General features: G+C 39.2%; 1 protein-coding gene across 12 annotated transcripts; it reads right to left on the reverse strand.

Moving 5' to 3' along the window:
* Positions 1 to 1,643: 1,643 nt before the first annotated feature.
* Positions 1,644 to 25,293, reverse strand: ASRGL1 (asparaginase and isoaspartyl peptidase 1). 12 transcript variants are annotated; one of them, XR_010388235.1, is made up of 9 exons: positions 25,156 to 25,293; positions 23,625 to 23,839; positions 18,368 to 18,510; positions 13,028 to 13,182; positions 9,540 to 9,658; positions 7,599 to 7,709; positions 5,348 to 5,448; positions 3,151 to 3,299; positions 1,644 to 3,063 (listed from the first exon to the last, which is right to left on the reverse strand). XR_010388235.1 is itself a non-coding variant. In XM_064508650.1 (9 exons), exons 2-8 carry the CDS (start codon positions 23,809 to 23,811, stop codon positions 3,270 to 3,272), a joined length of 846 nt encoding a protein of 281 aa, XP_064364720.1. In that variant the 5' UTR covers positions 23,812 to 23,839; positions 25,156 to 25,293; the 3' UTR covers positions 1,644 to 3,063; positions 3,223 to 3,269. The 12 variants fall into 12 exon arrangements, 9 of the variants coding, with proteins under 9 accessions (XP_064364720.1, XP_064364719.1, XP_064364723.1 ...); XM_064508650.1 differs by having other exon boundaries at positions 3,223 to 3,299; XR_003258497.2 differs by lacking the exon at positions 5,348 to 5,448 and having other exon boundaries at positions 25,156 to 25,292.
* Between the last annotated feature and the right edge of the window lie 1,237 nt (positions 25,294 to 26,530).

The following is a 26,530-nucleotide window of genomic DNA, read 5'->3' on the forward strand; positions in this document are numbered from 1 at the left end:
CATATTTGCCATATTCGATGAGGAGCCAATACACAAAATGATGCAGTGGGGTGATGTATGCGTGGCAATGCGGGTTGCTAAGCTCACTGGCTGCTAAGCAGACAGGACAGAGCACAGCCATAAGCCGAGTAGCAGCTGCGTATTTCATAAGCTACATGCTACTGGCACTTACACAGCTCAAGTTGTAGTAAAGCAGTAGCAGAAAAGGGTCAAAAGTGCAGTGCTCGAGGACCACAGCACACACCGACTGCAACGTAACAGATAATATTCTCAGCAGAAAGGGACTTGCTCAGGAACTGCAAGAAAACTAGAACCACTTAAACCAAGGAGAATTTCAAAGGCCAATAGGCAAGGACATTAAAAATAACTCAAGTTAAAGCTCATATGGCCAGGTCTAGCAAAGTTCATTTACTGAAAGACTGCTGGGTATTTACATGCCCCCGGTAAACTGCAAGTAAGGAGTGCAGTGGAGAGTAAAATTCCCCTCGCTCTTCATTTACATGTCTACACCAAAGTGTCTCTTCACTCATCCATACCTGTGTGATCTTAGATTCTTTTACGTGAACCATCTGACATCTGTTTATTTCTCAGTGTATGGATATACCTGTTTTCCTGGGCATCTTCTTCACTTCAACGTTGTCTGAGGTGAGCCTTCTGCCTTCCACACAGCATTACTTTCCATAGAACCCTTCCCACCTGTTAGCTTTCCTCTGTCATTAGCCAGGAAAGTTTGAAGAATCACGGAGACACCAACTTTGGACATGCAGGCCCACGTCTGATTTCACTTACTCAAGTGTAATCAGGGACTTCAGTGACTGTGCTTGTAATTTATACTGACGTAATCGAGATTGAAATATGTCCCACAGCAAATATTTATCGGAGCAAATCAAAGGCAAAGCTTACCCGAAAAGAAACAAGCAAAACAGTGAGGGCCATTAAGCTCTGCCAAGATACATTTCAAAGTCAGTGAAAACCACCCTAGAGACACAGAGCTAAAATGTAGGACAAAGTAGAATACTGAAAAAATAAAAACAAATTTCTGGACAGTAATGTCCTACGTCTCTCACAGAACAATTTTTACTTACTCATAACTAGCAAACATAAAGAAGGAAAACCTGCATGGAACTAACAACTTCTGACTAATGTCAACAATCACTGCATTGATGCTTTTGCTACAACTTCATTTCTATGGCGTCTACTCCATTTGCTGCTACCATCTCAGGACAGGAACCCTTCCTGCAGGGCAGTTAGAAAAAAAAATACACAACTGGTATTATAAACAATATAAAATAATGGGATGCCACATTTTAATTAGATAATTAAAACTCTGTTGCTGCTTAGCTACAGGCCAAGGACACTCAGTTTCTTGGCAACCGACCTCTAATTTTCCTTCTTTGATATCCAGGTCACAGCCATTTCAATTAAAGGATCATTTCCACTAGCAGTGCACAACAATGTCACACAACTTCCTGTCCTGGTGTAAATACTCCCCTGAAGTTAGTCTTTCAATTATACTTATAAAATCTGTTAAGTGTTAAAGCTCTTGTAAGGGTAATTTCACAAAACTCACAGAAACAAGGGGACACGTGCATATTCAAAAATCAGGAAGCCCAGTGCAATACCAGCAACTTATTCATATCAGCAGCAGTGCAGTCTACCCTGTTCCACCAAAAGACTGTACGTGAAAAGGGCACAGGGAGAGAGGAGGACAACAGTTTTATACCCAGTTCCCCAATTAGTTAGAAAGTTTGATCCATCCCTAACCACTGACAGTCATCCCACTTTCTTATGAAAAAGGAAAACACCGTTCTACAAGAAAACCATCTGCTCTTCAGATTACATGGGGAAATTGTATAGATTTCTGATTAGTTTTGACTCAGTCAGCTAGCTGGAAGAAACCACGTAGCCCTAAGCACAGTGACAAGGAAACACTCATGCACTGCGTGAGCTGCCATCATTTAACTGTGGAGCAAACTTCACGCAGCCTCAGAACCATAAACGTCATCACTCCCTATGCAAGGCATGCCTCCTCATTTCCAATCCTGCTTCAATCAAAAAGACGTGGCACACATGCATAATTTTGTAAAAACATACCTTTTCACAACAAAGGAATATACAGCACGCTACCAAGGAACAGGGAAGACAGAACAGATCACACAGAGCATATGGGAGTCACATTGCTTAATGCACAGTTGGAAAGTGCCCAGCTAGTCTGGTGATGAATGATATAGGAACCTATATAGAATAATGCTCTTTGTTAAGTGCCAGCAATCTACTACACTATATTCCTGAGTACAGCTGAGGTGAATTAAGTAACTGTTCAGCATTCCTTCTGGCAGCCCTGAGACTGCATCTGTGCTGCTACTGTGGCTGATGGTACATTCTGGACAGATGTGAACTTGTTCAAGCTAACCAGAAGCCAGCTGTCCACATTAGTGTAGCACCAAACCCAGGCCAATAAAGCACTCAGCAGGTATACAGTATTAGTTTACACTTGCTGCTACACTAACAGTCACTCGGTTTCAGTCAGGTTAGAGCTTGACCAGAACATGCTTGCATCCATGCAGAGTGTATAATAAAAGCAGACCTTGACAGAGATGTTGCACCAGGTGTTTGTGGCAATACTGGGTCAAGTGCCGTCTTTCCAACCACTTCCAACAAAGAAATGGTGATTGGGAACATGCTCTCTACAGTCTTTAATCAGATTAAAACCAGGTATGAAACAGGACTTTGACATTCTTCTCTTCTAGAGAGCCTACATCCATGCCTATATATCACAATTTAGCTTTAAAAAAAATTCTTCAAGTTTGATCTTTTTTCAATCACAAGATAAATTTGATCAAAGCAATGTTGCAAAATGGTATTTGGCAGAACTCTAGCCAAATTTTCAGCCATCCTTTTTTCTACTGCCTGTCCTAAATTTGATCTTGCAGCTAGGCATAGGTGAGGTAAACAAAATAGAACCTTGACCATAAAAACCTGGATTCCCTTGAGATTCTGGCAATGAAACTAAGACAACACTGCTTTCTTCTGGAAAATAGTCTGGGCCTGGGAGATTGGTACCTAATGCACAGAAGGGGAAAAAAATTAGTTTTTACTCAAGAGACCGAGTATTTCTCTTTAAAATCAAAGGCAGGCATACCTTAGTACCTTTATAATTTCATAAACTGCTAATGATCAGATCAGTAGTCATCTTCTATGCTCTCTTGTGCAACGAAGTACCTGAGTACTCCAAGGGTGTTTTGCATGAGCTGTCTACTCCTGAACCATCACTGTCCACATCCAGTCATCTGCAACATCTAATAAAACATGGATTAAAGTAGAGAGGAGATCAGACAATCTTGGCAACTTTTACCATTCTGTATGAGCCAATTCAATAACATGGCTTAATGGAGTTGGGATACAGGTACAAATAATTTCAAAACATAATTGAAGACTTTTTTCTGTTTATTTGGGTTATCTTCTAAAGGGAACATTCCACAGTATGATGGTATATAATTATAATATACAAATCTGTCTTCAGAAGAAACTTAACTCATGGCACTAGCTAAAATGTACAAGATTATTATGCTGTTTTAACACACAGATGATGTAGTTAAGTTAGAAAACAGAAAAAAAATCCATTAAATATTCTTGCTCTTTTTTCCTTCACAAATACAAAATCTTAATGAAGAAACTGTATTGAAAACAGGTAATGCAGAACATCATTTTTTTAAAATCATATAGTTTAATATTTTGTATCTTTTTAAAAATCACAACCTCCCCAAAAATACTTCAGCCTTCACACAAGAAAAGAATCTTGTTAAAAGAGGCAGTTGTATGTATGTTAGCACAGCTTGGTTTTATGACTTGACTTTTTACAGAATTACTTTCCAGTTAATCATAAATCTCTCTCATGTTTAGACTTATAAGGTGCCTATCATCTTCATATTTAAGCAGTGAAGATTGCTTTATTTGTTTTTATTGAAATCATGACCTTCTTTATTACTACCGTGGGTATGGGGAGTCAGTAATCCTTCCTGTTAACTGTCCACTCATACTTCAAAACATTTTAAACATACTTTGCTGTGGTCTTTGTTTTTTAATTCTAGGTCTGATGCCTATGAATGGAATAAAATAAGCCTCCCTAGCACACATCACACTTCCCAACTCTTAAGAAAGGCTAGTTTCTTCATTATTTTTTTCTCCTGACAGTGACCTCAAGCCTGTGAATAAGCTACCCTTAACAGTAAGCAACAATTTGTTATCATGGGATGACTGTTCAAAAGACTCGAGTGAAGCAACACTCAAAATTCAGTTTTTAATTACTAAGTATTCACCTCTTCAGTCATCCTAGAAGGAGTCACTGAGAATGGGCATGGAAAGGACTTCCTCTAACACTGGAACTTAGGCTCCCCTTTAGCATAGAGTTAAGGCACACTAACCAGGAAATCTGTAAACCTCTATTGCCCAGTCTCTTCCCTATCTAGAAGCGGAAGATCTCAGGATTTTCCAAAGATATTAATAAGCACTAATATCCATGACCACTGAAGCTAACATCACTCTGGCCAGGTTTCATTTTGACTGTAAATGTATGATGCCTGTGAACCAATCAAAAAAGTACAGATCTTTCAGAAAGATTAAATCATCATCGTCCTCCAACAAAAATTGAAAATCTTCATTCTTCCTTACTGTCCATGTTTCCTCATTCTCAGAATCCCTCATTTTCAGATGCAAGTGCTTCATCAACAGATTTTGTATGCCTCTCCCCAGGGTAAATCCCATAGTACAGTTGGTCATCCTTTACAGTAGCCCAAGACATCTGTTTGGTGGAGAACCTTGCTGCCCACTCCCCTGAACTGTTAACAACAACGACACCCCCCAAGCCCCCAACTCGTGTCTTCATGTAGTCTAATGCAGCATCAGCAGCCATCTCTGGTGACATTCCTGAAAAGAAGAACAACTATACAATATCTGTTTGGAATAAACTTTAAAATTCCCTTCAAGTTTCACCCCCCACTATGGAGCTAAGCAAATCTAATTCCTCCTTTAACTAAACTGACAAGAAACTCCCAGTGCAGTATAGGAACTGCTTACTTTATAGGAAGGCTCTGGATGGTTGCAAATAGCTGCTATGGTATGGTGCTGCTGCAGAGATGGAATATGAATAGCTTCAGATTATACTTCAGTTTCAGTCTTCAATATAGACTAACTCATCAACTCTGTGTTCAAGACACAACATCCCATGTGCCAGCATTTGAGGGGAAAAATGGCAGCCTGCAAGCTTTCCATCAAAGGCCTGTCACAAACTAGGTCTTACGCATTTATGATTTAAATACATTAAAACAGTCAAAAGTTTCATCATTACGTGTATTCCAAGTCCAGTGGACACAGTGGCGCTCAAAGCATGTACTTCACATTGCCACAACTCATCAAACACAGACATTGGTGTTACTCTTCCTGAAGCTTCTGAAAGTATCAGGGAAGATAATGACTAAATGGACTAGGCATCAGAGAAAGCAGCAGCAAAGCAACTTCCATCTTTTCTTAACTCTTAATTCATATTATCAGGAATATTTTTTTAAATCAGAATTACTGTGTACATCATATACAGAGGCCTGTAATAGCTGCAGGATATTTGCTCACTACAAGCTTGAGTAGCTATTCAGGAATGCAGTTAGCTTTGTCCCAGTCTAAGATATCTATCATCTGTAATGTTATGCAACTTAGGTTGCGGAACAACTGACCTGCATGCCTTCCCTCAAAACTTTGAGTCAAGACCAAACGAAAACAGCAGAATGAGAATTATTCACAGCACTTGCAACTGATAGGATAAAACTCCATTCTCCGACAGTACGGGTGACATTGTGACTATTCAAGTCAGTGGCACTGACTTCAAGGGGTCAGTATTTCACTGTCTGATTTTTTCATCAAGACAACAGCTGCCACCATAAGGCACAGATTCCAATAGCTGTTAAGACTGACCAAATAATTTATTCTCTAAGCATGTAACCACATTTTGCAGTATTGGCCCCAAAATAAGATATTTACTGTGCAAATTACTGAAGAACCAAACAGTGTGTTAGGTTTTATAGTTGTTCTTCAACATGCTACTTTGGTTGACAACTCAAGGACTCAGAAGTTGCAATAATTTGGGGGAATATTTTCAGAGCCTTCCTTGAAACGTGAAGAAACTGCCTATTGTTGAGGTATTCTCCTGGCAGCCAAGATATACTTCCGGGAAGGGTGAAAGAAGGCAGAGCAAGCACAGGCAGGGTGAACAAGTGCAAACCAATTTTAAAAAAAGAACATGTGGATTGATTCTCTCTCTCTCTCTCTTTTTTTTTTTTTTTTTTTTTTTTTTTTTTTTTTTTTAATCTGAGCCTCGCTCTCCTTTCCTACTGGTAAATCACAAGCAAGATAACTGGTGTCAATGCATGGGTTTTTGCGGTGCAGTTAATTTCAAGCAAGAGAAGAAACTGCTTTGCACAGTTCAAACTAAATAGAGCTTAGAAAGCCATTTACAAATCCAATGACCAGTGACATAATACAGGGAACGAGGAGAGACCACGATGTGTTAGAACTTTGGGAAATAACCTGTAGGTGTATTTTATGCTGAAACCTCAAGATGAAACAAGAGAATTGCAGAGAACTATACCTATTGTATGAAAACAGCACTTATGAAGCATTAACTAAAATATTCTCAGCTGTTACTTGTCTCTCTACATACTGCTTCTCTAACAAAAATGTAAATTGAAAGTTTTCCAACTATTTCCAATTGCGTTGATCTCAAAGTAATTTACGTTGCAATGCCTAAAAGCTATGGCTTTCTAAAAATAATGGTGATATCTATATTAACGGTTCTTCAACTGCATGCAATGCAAGTATGTTGTCTGGCTATGTTTACAGGCTGTAATATAATCAAGGGTTTGGATGACAGACTAACTTATGAAGGTAAAGCTCCAAAGGGTCATGCCACAGTCAGATTATATTACAGTCACATCAGACACACTGTGTCAGCTGTTTACCACATACCCACCCAGCCAGTTTAGTACACTTTCCAAAACAAAATGAAAATTTAAATCATAGTTATTTTAAAGTGTCTTTAAAGCAATTCTGTTGCTATAATCAAATTTCTTAAAACAGGGAACATTACAGTTCATTAGAACCATGATACTCCGTACTTTCTTATTACAGCTTTGATTCTTTTCTCTCTAACCTTCCCCCATTCCCTCCTTAAAAATGTCTTGTATTCACTTGCTTTCTATTTCTTTGTTCACAAAAATCACAGTTTCAAATTGAAAAAGAAGCTTTCTTAAAGAAAACTTCAGTGAAACATGACAGAGTAGACAATATCATCTTTCAACACACATTGATCTAAGACACGATTAAACATCAAGCAGCATAGATATTTCTGTCTGTTTAAGGCTACATTAGCTTTATTAATACTTCCAGGGGTTTTTTGTTTGTTTGTTTTTAAGAGAGAGAATCCAACCACATACTCCTGGGAACTACTCTTTGGACAACTGCTCTATAATGATGGTACATAAACCTAAACCTGTCGTTAGGCAACACTTCCTATCCTCCTTAGTTTAGCTTACAGGAAGTTTGGAATATACCTTGCTCCATGTGATAGAGGATCAGTCGAGCTAAGACCACTTTCATAATGCTCTCCCCATGTCCTGTGGTTGAAGTGGCACCAGAATAGTTGTCAGCATAGCCTCCACTTCCTTTTCAGAGAAAAAAGGCAATATTCTGTAATACAATTTACAAGCTCTGCATTATTTAAAAAAAGGTACCAACCATTTCTTCCTAATGGCATGGAAGTTCTGTTCACTTCTGGGAGCAGTGTCAGCAACTGACTCCTTTCTCATTTCCGCCTCACAATTTCAACAGTAGACTGTATGAGAGAAATCAGCAACAGCGGGATGAAATCAGGTGCCAAGTTATGAGAGCTGGAAGAGCAGTGATCTGCTTGGAGCAGGAGAAGCAGGAGCAGGCCAGAGCTTCACAGGGGTGGGCATAAATATTTTCCAGAACAGCAAGGGACAGTAAGTTGAGGATCAGCAGACTAGCAATGGGATGCAGAATGCCAGGTCAGACAACATCACTACTTGAGAAGACAGGATGGAAATGTAGACTTTGGTGAATTGACCAATGTTTGTGGGGGACTTATCTGCAAAAGCAAAAGCAGATGAGAGATTTGAAGAGCCTGGGCCCTGCTGGAGCATTACAAAGCACCCCTGAAGAAATCCTAACTCCTTATCTCAAACAGGGTGTTTCTTCTGTCAAACTCTTTTTCTCATCCCTGTTTTGCAGGCACATTCCACACCCTGTTCTCCACCAAGCTTCCGCTTGCCCAACACCCCTGCTTCTAGCACATCTTCAAAGAAAAATATTTCCCAGGAGCGCAAGGAGGAGTGTACCATGGGATTATACGGACAAACAAGGTACTGGGGGAGGGGAAAGAGGCTGAGCAGAACAATGAAAGATTTTTCCCTCCCCTTCTTTCTTCATGTGATAGTCCCCTTCCAACAGATCCCGATTTACACGTGAAAAACATTGCCACAATAAGTCTGTCAACCTCCTTTTCAAATTGTGTATGGGCGAGAGGCTGCGATGGTTAAAAGCATCACTAGCTTCTCTGTATCCAATCCTGCAGACCTCTAGTAAGGGCAAAAGTTGCAAACAAGAGTACTCAGTGAGAAGGCTGCAATCAGAAATGAAGTTGAAAAAAAATCACTCAAAATGCAGAGGGTACCAGAATATCGGTAACTCAGGATGTGAGAAAAAGCCAGTATTAGCTCTATGATAATAATGAGCTGCCAACAGCACTGCTATCCGAGTTTGGAATATGGTTTACTAAAAACAATTATTTCCCAAATCTCAACTCCATGGTAGAACCCTGAAGCAATCAAAGGGCAAATCCATCCCATGAGAGAAACAAGCCTGGGGAAAGAATTTCAAGTGTCTCTTTATACTTGGATAAGAGTTCTCTTAAAATATTTCCTTTATTCCACACCACATCTATTAGGTTCTGACACAGTCTTATCTGGGCTCTCCAAGAACAGGAATTTACTCAAAGTTGCCAGACTTCTGGCTCACTGGTATAATGAAACCACAGTAATTACAATTACACCTACTTCCCCAAGTATCAAGAAAAAAGTATTTTAGTGCAGAACAGGCTACATTTTTGACTTAACTGAGCTTGGAATAAGGATAAAATTATTAAAATGAACAGAAAGGACACAAAAAAAACCCAGACCTAAATGTTATTATTAAGGAAGGGTGGAGAAAGAGAAATTCCCACCCTCGTTTTCCCAGATCAAAGAAGTGTTGGAGGATGATGATTATGACAACTCACCTCTACTCCTACTCTCTACTTGCAGTATCCATGTTGTATTAAAGAGCTAGAGTTTTGATATATTTGAATGTTAGAACCCATTTTATATGTACTATTATTTATGTTTCAACTCACTAATAGAAGAGAGAATGTATATGATGTGTTTTTTTAATGATACACCTCCAAAAAACAAGAGGGAAGTCCCCACACTCCATACCTATGCATGCTGTGTCACCAACACGGCCAATCAGTTTATTAGAGAGTCCTCCAGTGGATGTTGCACAAGCTACATTTCCTTCACTGTCTATGGCAACAGCACCGACTGTTCCCAGGTCTCTGCCAAGAAAAACAGTTCACAAAATCAGGTAGAATTAAAGCATACGTGCCAAAGCATGTTGCATCTATTTTTCAGGTAGCTTTAAAAAAAGAGAAAAAAATCACTGCAAACTACAATGTGAAAAACTTTGATCTGTGCTCATGAAAAAGCCATTTTACCATGCTTTTCATTACAAAATATGCTAGCTTTTTAACTAACAAGCAATACACAACAATTCTGATGGCTTTATAATTAACAGCATAGAAAACACGCTTGATTTTTTTGATCTGTCTGATCTCCCCTATGACCGTTTTACCTTTACAGCCCGGAAACTTCCACTTGGGGAGGAAAAAAAAACCAAAAAACGAAAATACCCCACAGGGCAGGAATACTTCCAGCCGTTAGAGTTCTGGAGTAGGCTTTTTTTGCATGTGACACCTGCACGCACAACTTTCTCCTGCACAGCAACTCAAAGATGCAAGAATTGTCTCCAATGTCTCAAAGGGAGACTAACTTGAATCATTAACAATAATGCATGTAAAACAGGTAAATACAGAAAGAGAGTGCAATGGTGTTATGAATCTATTGAATCATTTCCTGCCTCTTCCTCCTCCTTCCTCTTCCTTATTCCCCTAAACATCTGAATGCCACAAAAAGGAAAGGTTATTTATGTGCCTCTCAACAAGTATTTCATAATGCATCATTAATACATATTTTCCTCTTTGTACTTTGTAGCCAAGTAATTTTGAGGTTTAAACCACTTGGCCAGTAGAATCTTTTGGAGCTGCATACCGGCTTAAAAATCTTCATGCACTGAAGGGAGAAAAAAACAAAAGTCTCAACAATTGCTTGATTTCTTCAGCACAGAAAAGTCAGTTTTAAGAGGCTACTTAAAAAAATACATTTGTATAGTAGAGAGAGAGAGGCTACTGTAACCTACTGTAACACTTATTGATTGAGAAGCAAGACAGTATCAGGAAGCAAGAGCTTGAGTGTCTGTCTTCATATTTTGGTAATTGTAATTTGTCACATAATGACATAAAATAGTATCTAGTTAGGAGAGATGTATTCAAAATATCTAAATCCCTCCACAAAGGAAAAGACTTTGTTCTGATCCTTCAAGAAACTGCCCAACAGGTGACTGGAATGAGAATACCTTCGGCAGTTGTCTGGGCATTGGTGAGAGTCTCTTTATAACCCCCCCCAAAATCAAAGCTAATTAAGTCAAGCAAAGTCTTTGTGCATCATGAAACCCACAATCGATCTCACAGGGAACCAACTTCCAGTTCTTTCCTGCTTATGTAAAATATCATACTGCCGATCCCTACGCTTCATTCACAGCAAATCAAAGCTGACTGATGAATCACACACCTTACAGACTGCTCTGACATTTATGTGGAGATGGACCTCATCTCAAACTGATATGATGCTGCAGATGGGCTTCCCACCCATCCATCTGTTACAAACGTTTGGAATGAGAGACTGAAGATAAAACAAACCACACCTTATTCTCAGCAAAAGGGGTACAAGATATTACATTGTACATGCAATGGAATCACAAACTTTTAACATGTTCTCAGAAATATGCTCTCAATATTCAGGTTTGGTGAATCAGTGCAGGTTTGTAACCAGCAGAAGACAAAGGTCTCTTTTCAGGGGACACCAAACTTCTGCTTGGAAAGCCATGAACCCCCAAGATTTCCAATACAGTCAACGGATACATTATTAGGACCTGAGGACTGACAGTGAAGTACACGCCAACCTTCAGCTTCCCAGTATGATCTTGTATTATGTTATCTCTAACTAATAATACTTTCACCTTCTGCCCGTTTACCTTAGGCAGGTTTCTGCGTAATCACCGTGGACACAACGAGGAAAAAGAACTTTCTACATACAGTACAGGAACAAACAAGCTAACAAAAAGACTTGCTATCAACGCTGAATTTGCTGATGTTTGGGGGCACTGGTTGTCAGAAAAAGAACATGGTGACTAAGATGACAAAATTCTCAAGCCCCTAAGAAATACACAAGCCTTTCACTATCAGGTAGTCCAGACTGAGACAATGCTGAGATTGAAGATGCTTAACACTATTACAAATAAGAGAGGTTTTTTTAAGCAGTTATGCAGAACGCACAGAGACTCAGATACGATGCCGTTCCAACTTACATATGAGACAGTGGGGGCTACTCCATCCTCAAAATTTTGAGAATGAATTTCACCACACAGTCCTTGACAGGCAATGGATCAAACCACTTGTGTCGTATACAAGATGAACTATGACTTAGACCTTTTGGTCAAGGAACAACTTCACTTTGTTTATAAGGCCATATTTACACTGGTCTTGTGAATTTGTTTTGCTTTTATCAGTTTATCAGAAGTAACATATAATTTGTTTTTTTGTGGCCCCATTTCATGGACTTTAATTAACATGCCCATAGAAGAAATTTCTTCTTTCTGATCCACAAATTCTTCATCTCTCATTCCCTCATTACTACTACTTCACAGAACATGCAAGCGACAGTATGTAACACAGTATTTTCCTATGCCACAACCACTGCCATAAAAATGGAAGCTTAAAACAATAATATTTATGCCTATCTCACCACGCTGGAAAAAAAACATTTTTGATACTTGATGATTTTTCCTCTTTTTACCTCCATTCCACCTTCCTCTCCACTTTCTTATGCCAAGTTTGCTTATTTTTCAAATGACTTTCATTTTTTGGTGTCTAATACAATCCAATTACATACATATTAATATCCACCACTATACTGAACTTCTTGGTCTAGTTTTTCTTCTCCCCACTACCAACAGCCGTATCAGCACTCAGAAGGTCCTACTGACCAAATTCAGATGCAGTTTAACTATCTAATCCAGTTTAAGGAGACACCTGATCATTTACTTTCCAAAACCAGCTTTAATTTTTTTTTTTAATAGACATTGGCTGTTTTAAAATGCGGACTGTAGATTTTTTTTTTTTTAACCACCGTTCATCTGTGGTAAATAACTACACCTCCTTGTTTGTTAAAGCTGCTCTAGGCACTTCTGTATCTGGTGATTTTAAGAGCAATAACAAGTTCTAATTTTGTCCGCCATTAATGCCACAAAACCCACACTAAGTCAAAGCGAGCAACAATCTTCCTTCTTGAGCATTAAGAACTTTGTTGATTAAGCTCCAGTTACTTACACAAAGCAAATATACTGAAGACTTGATGGTTCATTACTTTCACTGAGGACATATTCTGAAGATGGTACCAAATCATGTATCTATCAGAAATGAAGTATTCTCAAATCTGAGAACAAGCCTACAAATTCTGGGTTTTTTGGACCGATAGCACAAACCAGTTACCTGTATTTAAAAACAAAACATATTTTATGAAAACCCTACTTCTGAAACTCTTCAGGGTTGGAATCTGGCTCAAGGTTCTTCTTCCATCTCTCCCGGGATCTTTCAGTTATGAGTTTCTCCTCTGGGATTTCAGGAACACCCATGGCCTGAGCAAACAGGTGTGCACCATGGTCAGTCAGCAGCATGTGCTTCGTCTGGGGAAGGCAGAAAAGAAATTCACTGACGATATTTGTTCTGTCTTGTATGAGCGATTCTGAATAATCGCTCTTCATTTTTAAAAATATGTATCTAAAGAATATTCCAGATTTGGTTTCGTTTTTTAAACTTCCCAGATTTCTATGCCTATCTCCTCTTCCACTACAAAAATGTTACAGCTTTCCACAAAACAGATACAAGCCTTCAGCATTAGTAGAATAGAATTACATTAATCTATTTAATACTGACTACAGTAGGAAAAGGAAAATTGGTAAGTTTGCTCTTTTTGCTAATTTGCACACAACTTTTGTATCATCTTCAGTCAATCACCAAGTCATTATTTATCTAAATAATTGGTTTGTCCAGTTAACTAAGAGACCTAGAATGACTTTAATCAGAAAGAAAGAATGGTAAATGAATTCCTGCTCTGGTCAAAGTAACTACACCTTGTAGGAGTAAAACAGCAAAAAGATTTAAATATCATATGCTAAAGTGTTTTTTTAACATCAGCTAAATCATTTTATTTATAATACTTCCCTTACTAGCTGCTGCTGTTATGGACCCTGAATTTCATATTTAAGAATAGAATACTGTTCTCAGATTTCACAAAAAGATAGCTTGCTCTCTTCTAACAATATTTAGATTTGCAGAAGTTCTGTTTTGATCCCTTTGTTCAGCAGTGTACTTGATCTTAAGTCAACAACCTTAGTCAAATCCATGCTTCAAACTCTGTATGCCTTATTTTTTATTTTAGAGAAACCTGCCAAACAGATTTGTTTCATTAGTCCTCCTACTTTATTAGGAGCTCTAAAATCTAATTTAGTTTTTTTAAAATAAGCATCCAAAAATAAGCATCAACTTCTTATACCAGTACACAGCCATAACTGTTCAAAGTGGTGAAGCTTTTGGAGTGGTGGTCTAATGATATCGTACAAAGTTATTTCAGAGCACAGCAACTAACTTAAAGCGTTAAGACCTTATAACATAGCACACAGTTACCAGCTTAGGTCCAAAAAGTAGAATTGCAAGATGTTGGAAGCAGTCATGTGTCAGACAGCCAGGCTCATAAGCCCTGCAGAGCATCGCAGCGGTATGTGCACTGCTTCTCCTCCTAAAGCTAGGATGCCAGAAGTTTCACTGTTTTTGTGTCATGCTGGATTCTGCAGAACAGTTATAGTCTCAAAGCTTCACACTTTAAGATGCTGCAGGCCAGCAACTTCTGTGGCTTTCTAAAGCAATGACCAGCAATCACTACCATGAGCAAGCCAATGCAATGAGCATTGCATATTATATTTTTTATTCTTTTTTAAAGAAGGATTGAAGATTTGAGCAGAACCTCTTGCCAAACCACAGACACTGAGCTCAGCCTCAGCCTAATACAGTCTCTGTACTAATGTTTTCAAACATTTATACAAATAAGAAATGTGAATACACTTTAAACCCACTCCTGAATGGTCATTCACACATGCGGTAGCCCTAATAACAAACATTTGAAAACAGTTAAGTATCTTTTTCCTGCAAGTTAAGTCCTTACTTCATGACAGCACTTCATACAGAACAAGACTAAGGGTTACAAGGAAGAAGTTTTCTGTATGTTTGAAAGAGTGGACAACAATATTACATAGTAAGAGGTGTTACCAAACAATAAAAGATCTACCTATTTCTGACAAAGCTGAGTGTTCTTGGACTTGGAACAGAACGTCTTTGTACAATACTGCCTCCCTCTGCCATTGTAACTAAACCACCAGAAGCACATGATTCAATACTTCAAATTTTATTTTTAGAAAATACCACTGAATTTTTCTTTTGACTTTATCTATATCAGAAGGCCATCTCCTCCATCACTTACTTGCTTCAGGAATAGAGACAATATTATTCTTTGAACATTTTTTTAAAGCTTTTTAAGTGTTCCCTCCCATATGCGTATTCTGATAACACATCCACTCCCATGAGATCCACAAGCAAGAAATATTTGCACATAGAGAAATAAGCTTCTGTGATAGTTTTTTTGCAGTCCTCACTGAGAAAAGTTACCTGAGGGAGAAGTTAATTTGTTTTTCCTTCAATGTATACTGTCCATCAAAAGAGTGGGTAGAACACTGTCAAACAAACACGAAAGCATATTTGTCTCATCCTTCTTCCACAGCTTCACAAATGCATTTGCTAACTTTAAGTGCCTAATTTTTAATGGGACACTTTTATACAAAGTAGTCCAAAAAGACAAAAAGAGGTCTGAATAAGAAACAACAAATGATAGCAAGTTTCATTAATTTTATGGAATATTGGGAGGAAAAAGACCCTTAAGCTTCTGCACTTGCCTGGAATTCAGACCAAAATTGTTTATTTAACAATCCTGGCATCACACAGAACACAGCAAAGATTAGCACCTTGGTGTTATGGAGCCTATGTTCTAAGTTAAGGTCTCCTTTGTCTAATTTAAAGACCTGGGCGACTCAGTGGGGGAAAATGTGTACACAGGCAGCTCATGTACTGCAATAAAGCAATGTTCCAATGTTCATGATATCCACCTAATAAGTGTGTTGGGGCAGCGGCGGGGGATCACCTGCCCCATTGGAAAAAATAAAAAGCCCTTGCAATGCATCATATTTTTGTTCACTGCAAACAGTAATAGTTTAACAGGAATTTACCTGCTTCCTCAAGGATTTGTTGGATTAGCTAGTTAATGAACTAAGTCTTTCATCTCTAGAGATGGGTACATTCAATATTTTAGTAAGTGATGAATGGAAATCATTCTGGTGCCCGCCTTTCCTCTACACTATGAGTTTGGACAAGTTTGAGCCCAGTGATGGTGTGACAGCCTACAAGACACACGTGTGCAGCAAAATTTTCAGGCGTTACTTTGACCACCAGATGGAGCCCCTACTGTTCCACAAAACAAACAGAAATACAGATAATTACAAGAGGTGCTTTTTGTTGGTGGTGGTGTTTTTCATTTTTTCTTTAAATATGATCAGGACCCCATGAGAACTCCAAACTCATCATCCACAGGTCACTGAGTTCAAAGTATTTTTTAATTCCATATCTAATTTTCTTCCTCCTTTGTTCCCTCTTCCCTCAAGGAAAAGAAATACTATATATGGAAAAGTCTTTCATTTATTTAATAGAATATTTTCCTTTAGTTGTTATCTTCTGTGAACAGGGTATCCATTAAAACAACACATGCAATGTCAGAAGAAAATTAGGTTTATCCACAGTAAAGCATGACAAATAAAATACACTCTGAAAAGTACTGTGAATTAGCCTGAGTTGGTGTCTCATAATTCCTACCTAAGACCAACAGAAGGGCATAACGTGGTATTCCAATTTGTAATATCTACCACAGAAGCTACAAAAACTTACCTTAAGATACATCAAACAGTTCATGCTGACATATATATTTGATCTTTATCATCTACACAGAATTCCTGGCATCCAGGCAAACAGAAATACACTTCACCACAAAATGGAAGTGCTTTTCATTTCATGTTTTTAGAGACATACAATTATGTTTGGTCCTGTACAGTTGGATTTTACTATTTCATTTCAAATTTTGCCTCAACATTTTGAGCATTAGAAGCACCACACAATGACAAGAAAGACCTCATTATACATGACAAAGACATAGGAAAGTTTTTTGGTTTGGGTTTGGGGTGGGGCGGGGGGGGGGAAGTTGGTTGGTTTTTTGCTTTTAAATGCTTTGGGATGTTATTTTCTCAGAAAATTTCTGCTGTCTTGACTTTATTCTTGTTGACTTAAATGGAACTTCATCATTAGAGGATGGAGACCAAGTCAGTGATTTTGGAACATGAACTGAATGGCATTAAAAGAAATGATTTACAGAAGAAGAAAAAAATACAGATTTTTCCCCCCAGCATCCTAAAAGAGATGCCTCCCCTGAACCTCCACCTATGCTCTCAAATTACAAAGTGTCTGGTCTTGTGAAGCTGTCTACCAATTACACTCACTTATTTGTCCTGGTTAAATAACAGGATAAATCCCATATAAAGGGACAAAAAGCTTATTCATCACAAGTTTCAACATTGTTTTCTGGTAGGCACACATTTTAAAAAATATCTATATTAATTATTTTACTGAAAAGTTCTGCTTTTAGAAACAGAACTACCCTCCAATTAAGGGCAAAAATAATTCTTACATCCTTTGAAAGCTTCTGAGGACAAGCTGCATTTAAATCTTCTTTATAGATTAGAAAAAGATTTCATCTTCTCAAAAGTCACTTTGAAAGGTTAAAGAAACATAAATCCTCTTTGTCAATAAGTGTTCTTGCAAATACAATTCCTTTTCAACCACAGTGTAGCTGCACTAGCAGGATGAAAAACGCACACACCAGAAATGGTACAAACTTTTTGATCACAGTCAGAGTCTAGTTATGGTAAAACAGATGCACATATCACACAAATAGCGTGCTTTATCGTCTGAACTATAGCAATTGCACCATTTCTGAAAAACAAGAGAAATCTGCTGTGGCAGATAGTAAGAAGGAATTCTTAGTGGAGTAAGGTGGGATTGATTTTATGTAGAAGGCTGGGCAAGTAGTAATCATTTTGCTGCCCTGACTGGTAAGTTCGATTCTGTTGGAAAATCTCTGTCACCATCATATAGTGCTAGTGTTACCTTCTAGAAAGATCATGACTAACACTAAGGCTACCATCTGAATGGGTTGCAGTGGAGAAGGCCACATAGAATACCATAAAACCATACTACACGGACAGATGAATTATCAGGTCATTTTGTTCAGTTTCATGTCACTGAAAAGTCTCTTAGTACATTATTCAGCTTTTACCTTGTAAGGTTGAGTAGAAGACTCAGCGACAGCAAAACAGCTCTTAAAACAAAAACAAAACAAAAACCTACCCACCACCAAAACTTTCAACACTAGCTATGATGCTGCAGAAGACTGACATGCATAGGTCACTTTCTCCTTGAACTTTCAATTGCATGTCACAACTCAGGTTTTCTTAGAATGCTATTTTTAATCAGCACTTAAAAACCCTTAAAATAAAAGTTCTTTATGGTCATGACCATAGTTTCCAAACACTACCACCCATTTCTGCCTTCCTTCCCAATTTAAAGCACTACACAAACATCATCAGCAAGGTGTATCAATATACTGGATGAAGTTCTAAGGGAAAGAAAGTTTCATATGCAAGTACACATTCAGCATACCTTTTCCATGACAAGTCGAGCAAGTTTTATTGGGTTTGCTACATGTTTAACTGCAGAAACTGCTCCTGAGGCTAGATTCTTTCCATCCATAATAATGGCATCCATTTCTACTTCACCTTTTTCATTTAGAACAGATCCACAGCCTAAAGAAAAAAAAACACACAGGGAAGGAAGGGAAAAAGAAGAAAGTTATTAAGAGCTAACCATCACGCGATTCAATTATTAGACATTATCAAGCACGCTTTCTCTTTCCCAGTTTGTCTTCTGACTTATTGAAAGTGACTACCTCCTGATTATAAAAAGAATTGCAGAAACGCTGCCAAGTATGGTTATACTTGGCAAAACCCAGTGCCATTAACAGAAGTCTCGCATAGTACAATGACTACTTAAAAATGAAGGGTTTTTTTTATTCTTTTATGAGATGGAAAACACACTTGTGACTCAAACACAAATCATTAATTCAGTATATGGAACACCATTAGTGTAATCCCATCTGAAATGGTATATTAGGTATGAAAGATAAAGCGATAAACAGTCATAAACAGGACTCTCTGTACCCCAAATCACTTTATGTATACATAAAGCTATTTTACCTTTATATTTTTTTCCAACAGTAGGATACAACACAACCCAGCAATATAGTTTAGGGTTCAATCCTATCAGGAGATTAGTATCTCACTAACAGTCCAAGAAATTGCTGAAATTGATAGAGCAGAATGAAAGGCTAAAGCATCTACTCACTAGTGTAACAAAAACTTGAAATACCAAGTTCTTCACTGCCAAATAAAAACAGTAGATGGAAGAATTAAAAAAAATAATAATAATATCAAGTAATAAAACGGTGGGTAGTTATTTTCTTTTATAATTATCAGTGCTATCACTAACCTAGTCTAAAATTAATGAAATTCAAAATGAGATAATGCAAATTGCCTTTTTTTTTTTTTTTTTTTTTAAATAATGCCAATAACTGTATCGCAGGGGAATGGTAAGCTGCAAGTGACCAAGTGCAGAACTCTTGCTGATAGTTACAGAGAAGACTAAACAGAAATAAGTAAAAAAAAGTCCTGGTAGACTCACTCTAATCCATGTAGAAAGACTTGAAGACTATGCAAAGCTAAAACAAATTTTTATTCTGCTAAATCAACATTAAAGCAGGTCAGAAACCACTATTAATAACTGTTGACATGAGACTTCTATACCAGTGTATTTCAGACCTAAATATATAAAGTTCAATCCTCTGTTACACAAGGCAACAAAATTCTGTAATCCTCAAAATCTCCCCCCAACTCACACACACCTGAACTCTGCCCCAAAAAGTCAGTTTTTGCTTCTCTCCAAAAACAATGACTATTCCAGAGTTCAGTCCTGCATCATTCAGAACATGCTGATTTCTAGACTACTCTCATCTATGGAAAGCTTATAGGCAACTTCCTCGTGCCCCCTGTACTAACATCATTCTTCCAGCTTCTCCCTTGTTTTGATGCAAGGAATTTGCCTTCACTATTTTCTTAGATAAGCCATGTTATGACATGCTTAGTTTCCTTTCTCAAGGTAGGCTCTCTAGCCCATGATCTTGAAATCCCCACCAGTACTAGAAGCTTTCTCAGACACCAGTGACCAGAGCATGGCTTCAAGGGAAGTCCTACCAGTCCCTTTCATGACTGCTTTTACAGTAATCCATATCTACTGGAGATCTCTCAGAGGATATACCTTAGCATTTCATTCACTGATTAATCATTGTGTCAGGCATCCACCTCCTGTAAATTAACATTTACAGAACTCAGCTTCTTCTTTCTTGCTGAAAGAAAAGGGCCCTTCCTTTTCCCAAAGGAATAAAGGAATAAAATAAATAAGCTACTCCTGTCATATCCTGAGCAGAAAACTGCTGGAAAGTTCACCTGGCTGAAGGTAGCTGCCTACAAAAGGCTCCTTTTATAGCCAATGGAGAGAGACAGGCACCCTCAAAGCACAATTCATCCCACTTGCCTTAGAGACCTATCTAGACCTATCTGCTGACGGCAATGAAAGTTGGTACAATAAGGCAAGGCTAGATAAGAAATTTCTGTTTAGCTGAGGTAGCATGAACCCTTCCTTCTGTGGTTACAAATGCCTGCTGACTGGTTACTGAAGTGCTTCCAGATCAGACTGTCTTTTCACCTGCCTTCCAGCATGGCAGGTGGGGCCTACCTGCCTCTGAGGATACTATCTAATCACAGCAGCACTGGGGAAAAAAAAAAAAGTTTGGCTCCATTATGAGCTAAGGGCAGGGGAACAAAGCAGAGACACAACAAAGAGGGAAAATCTAAGGGACCACAAATAACAAATGCATCTGGCATTTTCCAAATTACAGCAAGGATGCTTGGAGAACTACCCCAATTCCCTCTATCTACAGACTACACTGTAGCTAAGTCCAGCAAAAAGCCTAGGAAGGAAGAAGTGTGTGAGGATCATTGTACTGGAGTGACAGTTCTTATATCTGAAGTACACAGACCAAGCTAGTTAATACTGCTAATCATCAGAGATATGGCATGAAGGAAATAGAGCCATGATCACTTCCTCACCACAAGCAGAACTTGATGACTTTATTGTAAGTTATATGCTGCACAACTCATTAAGGTGGTAATTTCAGAAGACAGTATAGCTGCCAAGCCCCAACACCAAGCCTACATGGAGATGCAACTAAAGTACAGCTGAAGCCTATTATTTGAAAAGGGACATAGCTTGATCCTCATGTGCATTCTTCCCAATCTTTCTTGTTGCCTCTTAGCAATGTCCACGTTTTTCTAGAAAACATTACAATAAAACTGCTTTTTCTTTTATAGAGATAAATGCCACATGGTGAGTTTTAAACAGCCACTCCAATCAGGGCCCTCTTTGCATAGCTTTCAGCTCATTCTCTCCAACTACTGAGAGCAGCTGTATCTAATGAGCATTAACACAGTTAGATGTACATGTAAGTGATTACAAGACTACTTGCCATTTAGATCAAAATAGTCAAACTTAAACAAGGGCTTAAGGTTCATAAGGACACAGTTTAAACAAGTGTTGCTAAAAACTGGTCATTTAATATATTACAAACAAGGTATAAATACTAAATTATTAGAACAAAGAAGTTGGAGTAAATGCCCTTAGACAAAAAAAAAAAAAAAAAAGCAGTTTATTTTATTTTCCATCAAGGATAAACGCGACCTCAGACCATGAAAAAGGCTGTCACATACACATATTGCACTTCATATGTTAAGCAAAACATTAGTTATAACTAATGGTCACTGAATATGGTAAAGACTAAGGTCCTTTCCTCAAACAATATGATCATTTCTAAAGCAGCATACACAGCTCACAGTTGTCAGTTCAACGACTGAACTCAGAGAGAGACTGGAATTCCTGCTCTGGTGAAGGAGGGTAGCTTTGAAGCACCTGCTCAATCTTCCCTCCCACAACACCAGAAACAAATTAGAAATACAGGTGGAGCAGAAGTCAGTGAAAATGTCTCCAGAGGAAGAGCCAGATTGATGCTCCAAAAGAAGGAAAACATCCTGTCATGTGTCATTTCACCTTTTCTCACCCATTTCCAAAACTCAGCATGGTCAAAAAAAGAAAAACAAAACAAAACAAAACCACACATACACCCCCCCACCACTAGTGATTAGATCCCAAATGAAGGGTTACAAAAAAAAAAAATTTTTTTTAAAGTTCATATCCAAAACGCAGAATACTGCTAGTTATTGTGCTTCTACTCACCAGGAAAAGTGTACAAATCCTTCAGGCTGTTGTAAGTTAAATGAGCCTAAGCAGACCATTATAAAGTAGGCTTTCACTACAGAGAAAGTCACACAGAGTTAAAACATGCTTCCTGTCTAAATAACTTTGGTTTACAGACCCATCAAAACCAATGTATAACAAACCAAGAAAGTATGCAACTGTTTCCATGGAATGATTAAGGAAGACATGAGAAGAATCTTTAAGCTTAAAGTTGTACTGAAGTTGCTTCCACATCAACAACTGGACACCTAATATCAGGCAGAACTCTACTGAAGTCAGAGAGGTTCCTCAAGAATAAGGGATGTTTTCCTATCCCAAAGCAGCTGATGTTTGTACAATAAGAAGTCTAAATTGTCTGTCCAGAGGAGATATTTTGAGACGTACCCCAGAAAGTATGATGAGCTAAAGGCCAAATAGGTACTGATTTACTGACCTAAGCAATACAAAGTTCTAAAGGTTAGTGACAGATTTAGAGAATGGGTAAAGAGAAATACAAGTTAATATGCTAAATTATAAGCTATGAGAGAACACAAGCCTGATGTTAAATATATAATAGCCTCATAGCATATATTGCATCTCCAAGTCTGCTTCACAATTGTCTTCTAAAAAGCAAGAAGTTCAACCCAAGTCAGTTACAAACAATATAACTTTAATATGAAGTAAAATCTTTCCCTCACCTTCAATTACAAGGTGAGAAGAAGTAAGTGAATCTCTGCAGACAGAATGTCCACATCACAAATAAGCACGCTATCTAAAATGCCAAATACTGACAAGTGTTTCTTTTTCATGTTCATTCCTGAAATACTTTGGTAGGGGTGGGGAAATATTTTCACTGAAATTCATCAAAACAATAAACCTAAGGTCATATAAAGAAGAGAAAGATACTAGAAAATACAAACACATTATTTGTTAGGAAGTTCAGATTAATATCTTTAATGTATTAACTCAATGACATAACATTGTTACATTATTTTTGTAATATTATTTACCAAAGCACTAATTACAAGAATTTAAAAAAAAAAAAAACCTAAGATTTCCAAGAACAGCCTTCCTCAGCTTCCTCAGGTAAAGGCCAAAAATTAAGTCTCAAATTTTGCTCAAAGCTATGTTCAAGTGATTTAAATATGAACATTAACTACACATATACTCCACTGAGGAATCCATGTCTTTAGGACAGCACAAAATAATAGAACATTCACAGAACAGTAATATTGCAGTACCAGAACGTAACAGCAGGTATAAAATACCTGAAAACTGAGAAAGATTAATCCACCTGCCTAAGCGTGCTCACAAGAAACTACTATACATACCATGCTATTTTATTATACAGAGAAATAAGGTATTTGTAATGCAAATATTTACTCCACTGCAATGCGCACAGTTCAAAGAAAACACAAGTCAGCATTTTCAGAATCAGCAGGACAAAACATTTTAAATGCATAATGATTTGAAACCCATTTAATTCTTGATAACAACAACATTCTTGAAAAATTACCTGCATTGAAATGAGGATCATCTTCCATTGATCGTACTGCTTCCTCAACTGCATCCAAGGCAGTGCCTCCTTGCTTCAGGATCCCATAACCTTGCAGTGCAGCTCTGACAACCCCAGAACAACATCCTTTTTCTTGTTCTTTAAAGATCCGACCAGCTCCACCGTGCACCACAATGACAGGCTTCATCCTGCCAAATTCCTACTGAGCCTTTCAGCTGTACAAACAGGTTACTCTTAGCTTGTTTTGGAAGCAAGTCTTTAGCATTGGCTTCCTTCTACATTGAGAAAGCCCTTCAGAATTTAACAGATTTACTCAGTTTGACTTCAATTATTTTACTTTTCAGGCTGCTGAGTATGCATGTGAAGGAATTCCTATGAGCTATTCAAACCCCAACTGGATGAGGCCCCAAACAACTTGACGCAACTTTGAGGTCAGCCCTGCTTTTAGCAAGAGCAAGGCTAGACCAGGTGACCTCTAAAAGGGCCCTTCCAACCTAAATTATGCTATTATTTTGTGATTTAGCCTGAATCCTGTTTGGAGATGTAATTACTTTAGAAGTTACACAGAAACAAGCATTTGAGCCTTGATCCTGCTAACTGTTCTTCGTGTTAGCTGAGTAGCCCCATTATTCAAATACAATAATTAAAAACATAGACAAAGAAACGGTACTGACCCAGTCTGAGTTAATAGCTAAACTAACTACATTGCTTAGACTTCCAGCCTCTGACCCCTGGCAGGACTTTGTACTTTGTGCAGAAAAACAAGACGTTAAAACCAGGTAGTTAACAGTTTGTTTTTATTGCTCATTGCCTCCTGTGAGCAAAGTGCTCCCACGCATCTCTGGTGATGGCATTCAAGTTCTTGCTTCCACACAGAGGCAAAGGAGAAGTGACCTGATCTCCCCCTGACGTAAGGGCACCTTGCAGAGGAGGCTCTTCACACGAAGCCAGTTCCTCAGGGCCAGGTGTTTCTACGGCGGGGCTGGCACATGCTGCCCGGGGAACGAGCTCCAACGCAGCTTCCTACGCCCGCGCTTCGTTCCCCGCGTTTGCTGCCGCTTTCCTCAGCGACAGCTCAAACCCTGAAAGCCTCCGAAGGGCAGCAACTCCCTCACCCTACACTACGCGCTTTGGATGAAGCCTCTCGGCAGTGCTGGACCGCGGAGACGCCGCCCCTCGCGCCGAGGCACGGCCCCACCACAGCAGGGCCGCGCCATACCGAGCTCCAAGCGCCGCAGCCGCGGCTGTGCCGCCCGGGCACCGCGGCCTTGGACGAGGCACAAACGCTTTGATTCCCACTGCGGCGCTCGGGTCCCGAGGCGAGACCTTTCTGCTGGTGCAGCCTGAGTTTAGGCCGGCCTGAAGGGGCAGCTCTGCTCCCCCCGGCCGGGCGGCTCAGCCCGGGATCCCGCCTGCCGCGGTGCCCTGCGCTCACTCCGCGCCCTTCAGGAGTGGAAAGGGAAGGGGGAGCGGAGCCCCAGCCCGCCCGCCGCGCCCCCTTCCGCAGCCCCGCGGCGGCCCCACGACTCACAGGCGGCCCGGTGCCGGCTCCGGGCGGGCAGAGGGAGGAGCGGCGGGACGGGATGGGCACCTCCCCCCGCGCGCCGCCGACGGCAGCCCCCGCCCTCAAGGGACATGGCGGCGCGGCCCGCGAGCAGCCGTGCCCCCAACTAAGATGGCCGCCCGGCGCCGCTCGCTCCCGTACGCCGGAAGCGCCGCTGCCCTCCCGCGGCGCTGCCGGCTGAGGGGAGCGGGGTCGGGGGTATAACGGCCACGCCGAGGTGCAACGGCCGCTCCGTGTGCGCCCGCAGAGCGGATATGCGTGTATCGGTGACGGGACCTTGGCAGGGGATGTGTCATGTCTGAGACTTCACCTCATCCTGAAACAGGGCAGCTGCCAAATTAAGTTGTATATGGCCCTTCAGATCCTGCGTGGATAACATAAGCAAGAAATGAGCTTCCTGTTTTTGTAGTAATAGGCAGCTGATGGAACAAGTGCTTGTTTGCTGTAAAAAGAACCATTTTAAAAACATCTTCCAAGAAAGAAGAATATTTGAAAAATACAGTTTAAGAGTTGATTTAAAAAAAAAGGGGGAATCATTTCCAAAGTTCTTTATGGTAAAAATAATATAAGCAAGAATTTCCCCAAATTTATGCAAATTCTACTTGGCCGGCAGCCAGCTTTCTGTCCTTCACTCTTCCTGTTTAGTTCACCAGCCTCTTTGCTGCTTCTTTTCCCCCTTTTTGTTGCTTGAGGCTGGGTTCCTGGGAGACCAATAAATGCAGTCTGCTTTGAACATGCTGGGCGCTGAGTTGACGCGACGGTGGAGAGCAAAAGAACAAGGATTTATGGCAATATGCAGTCACCTAGTTTAAGATCTGTCTTGATCCTGGATGTCAGTTTAAAATGAATTAGTGTGGTTTAATTAAAAGGAACTGCATGGGATGGTTTTTCACTGTTATTGATAGGATTAACAAAGAGACAGAAATTTAAGTTTTATGTATGAATTATTTGAGAGTGCCTCTGTTTCGTTTTTAAAAATATATATATATCACTTTTAGAGGTAGTGTCAAAACAGGAAACTTATCCTATTGGATAAAATAGTTTAGAAGAATTATTTAAATTGTTTGAGTGGATAACTGAACACTAAATTGATATAGTACCTTAAATTGAAGTATTAATGTTAGTCTAATACAGCTGTGATTCGGACCAAAACAAGTGTGTCACTTAATAGAACGGTTATATCATGTTGGCTTGAGTTCTGTGTGTGAACAAATACTGAATCTGTTTCTACATCAGTTTATTTGAAGTCACACTTGCACAACTGAGAAGAATTTGAACTCCTGAGGCAGGATTTTTCCTTGTCAGGACAAACAAGTCAGTACAAACTTAGGCTGTCATTTAC

The sequence above is a fragment of the Dromaius novaehollandiae genome, chromosome 3 (assembly GCF_036370855.1).
Source record: "Dromaius novaehollandiae isolate bDroNov1 chromosome 3, bDroNov1.hap1, whole genome shotgun sequence".
NCBI classification, from domain to species: Eukaryota; Metazoa; Chordata; class Aves; order Casuariiformes; family Dromaiidae; genus Dromaius; species Dromaius novaehollandiae.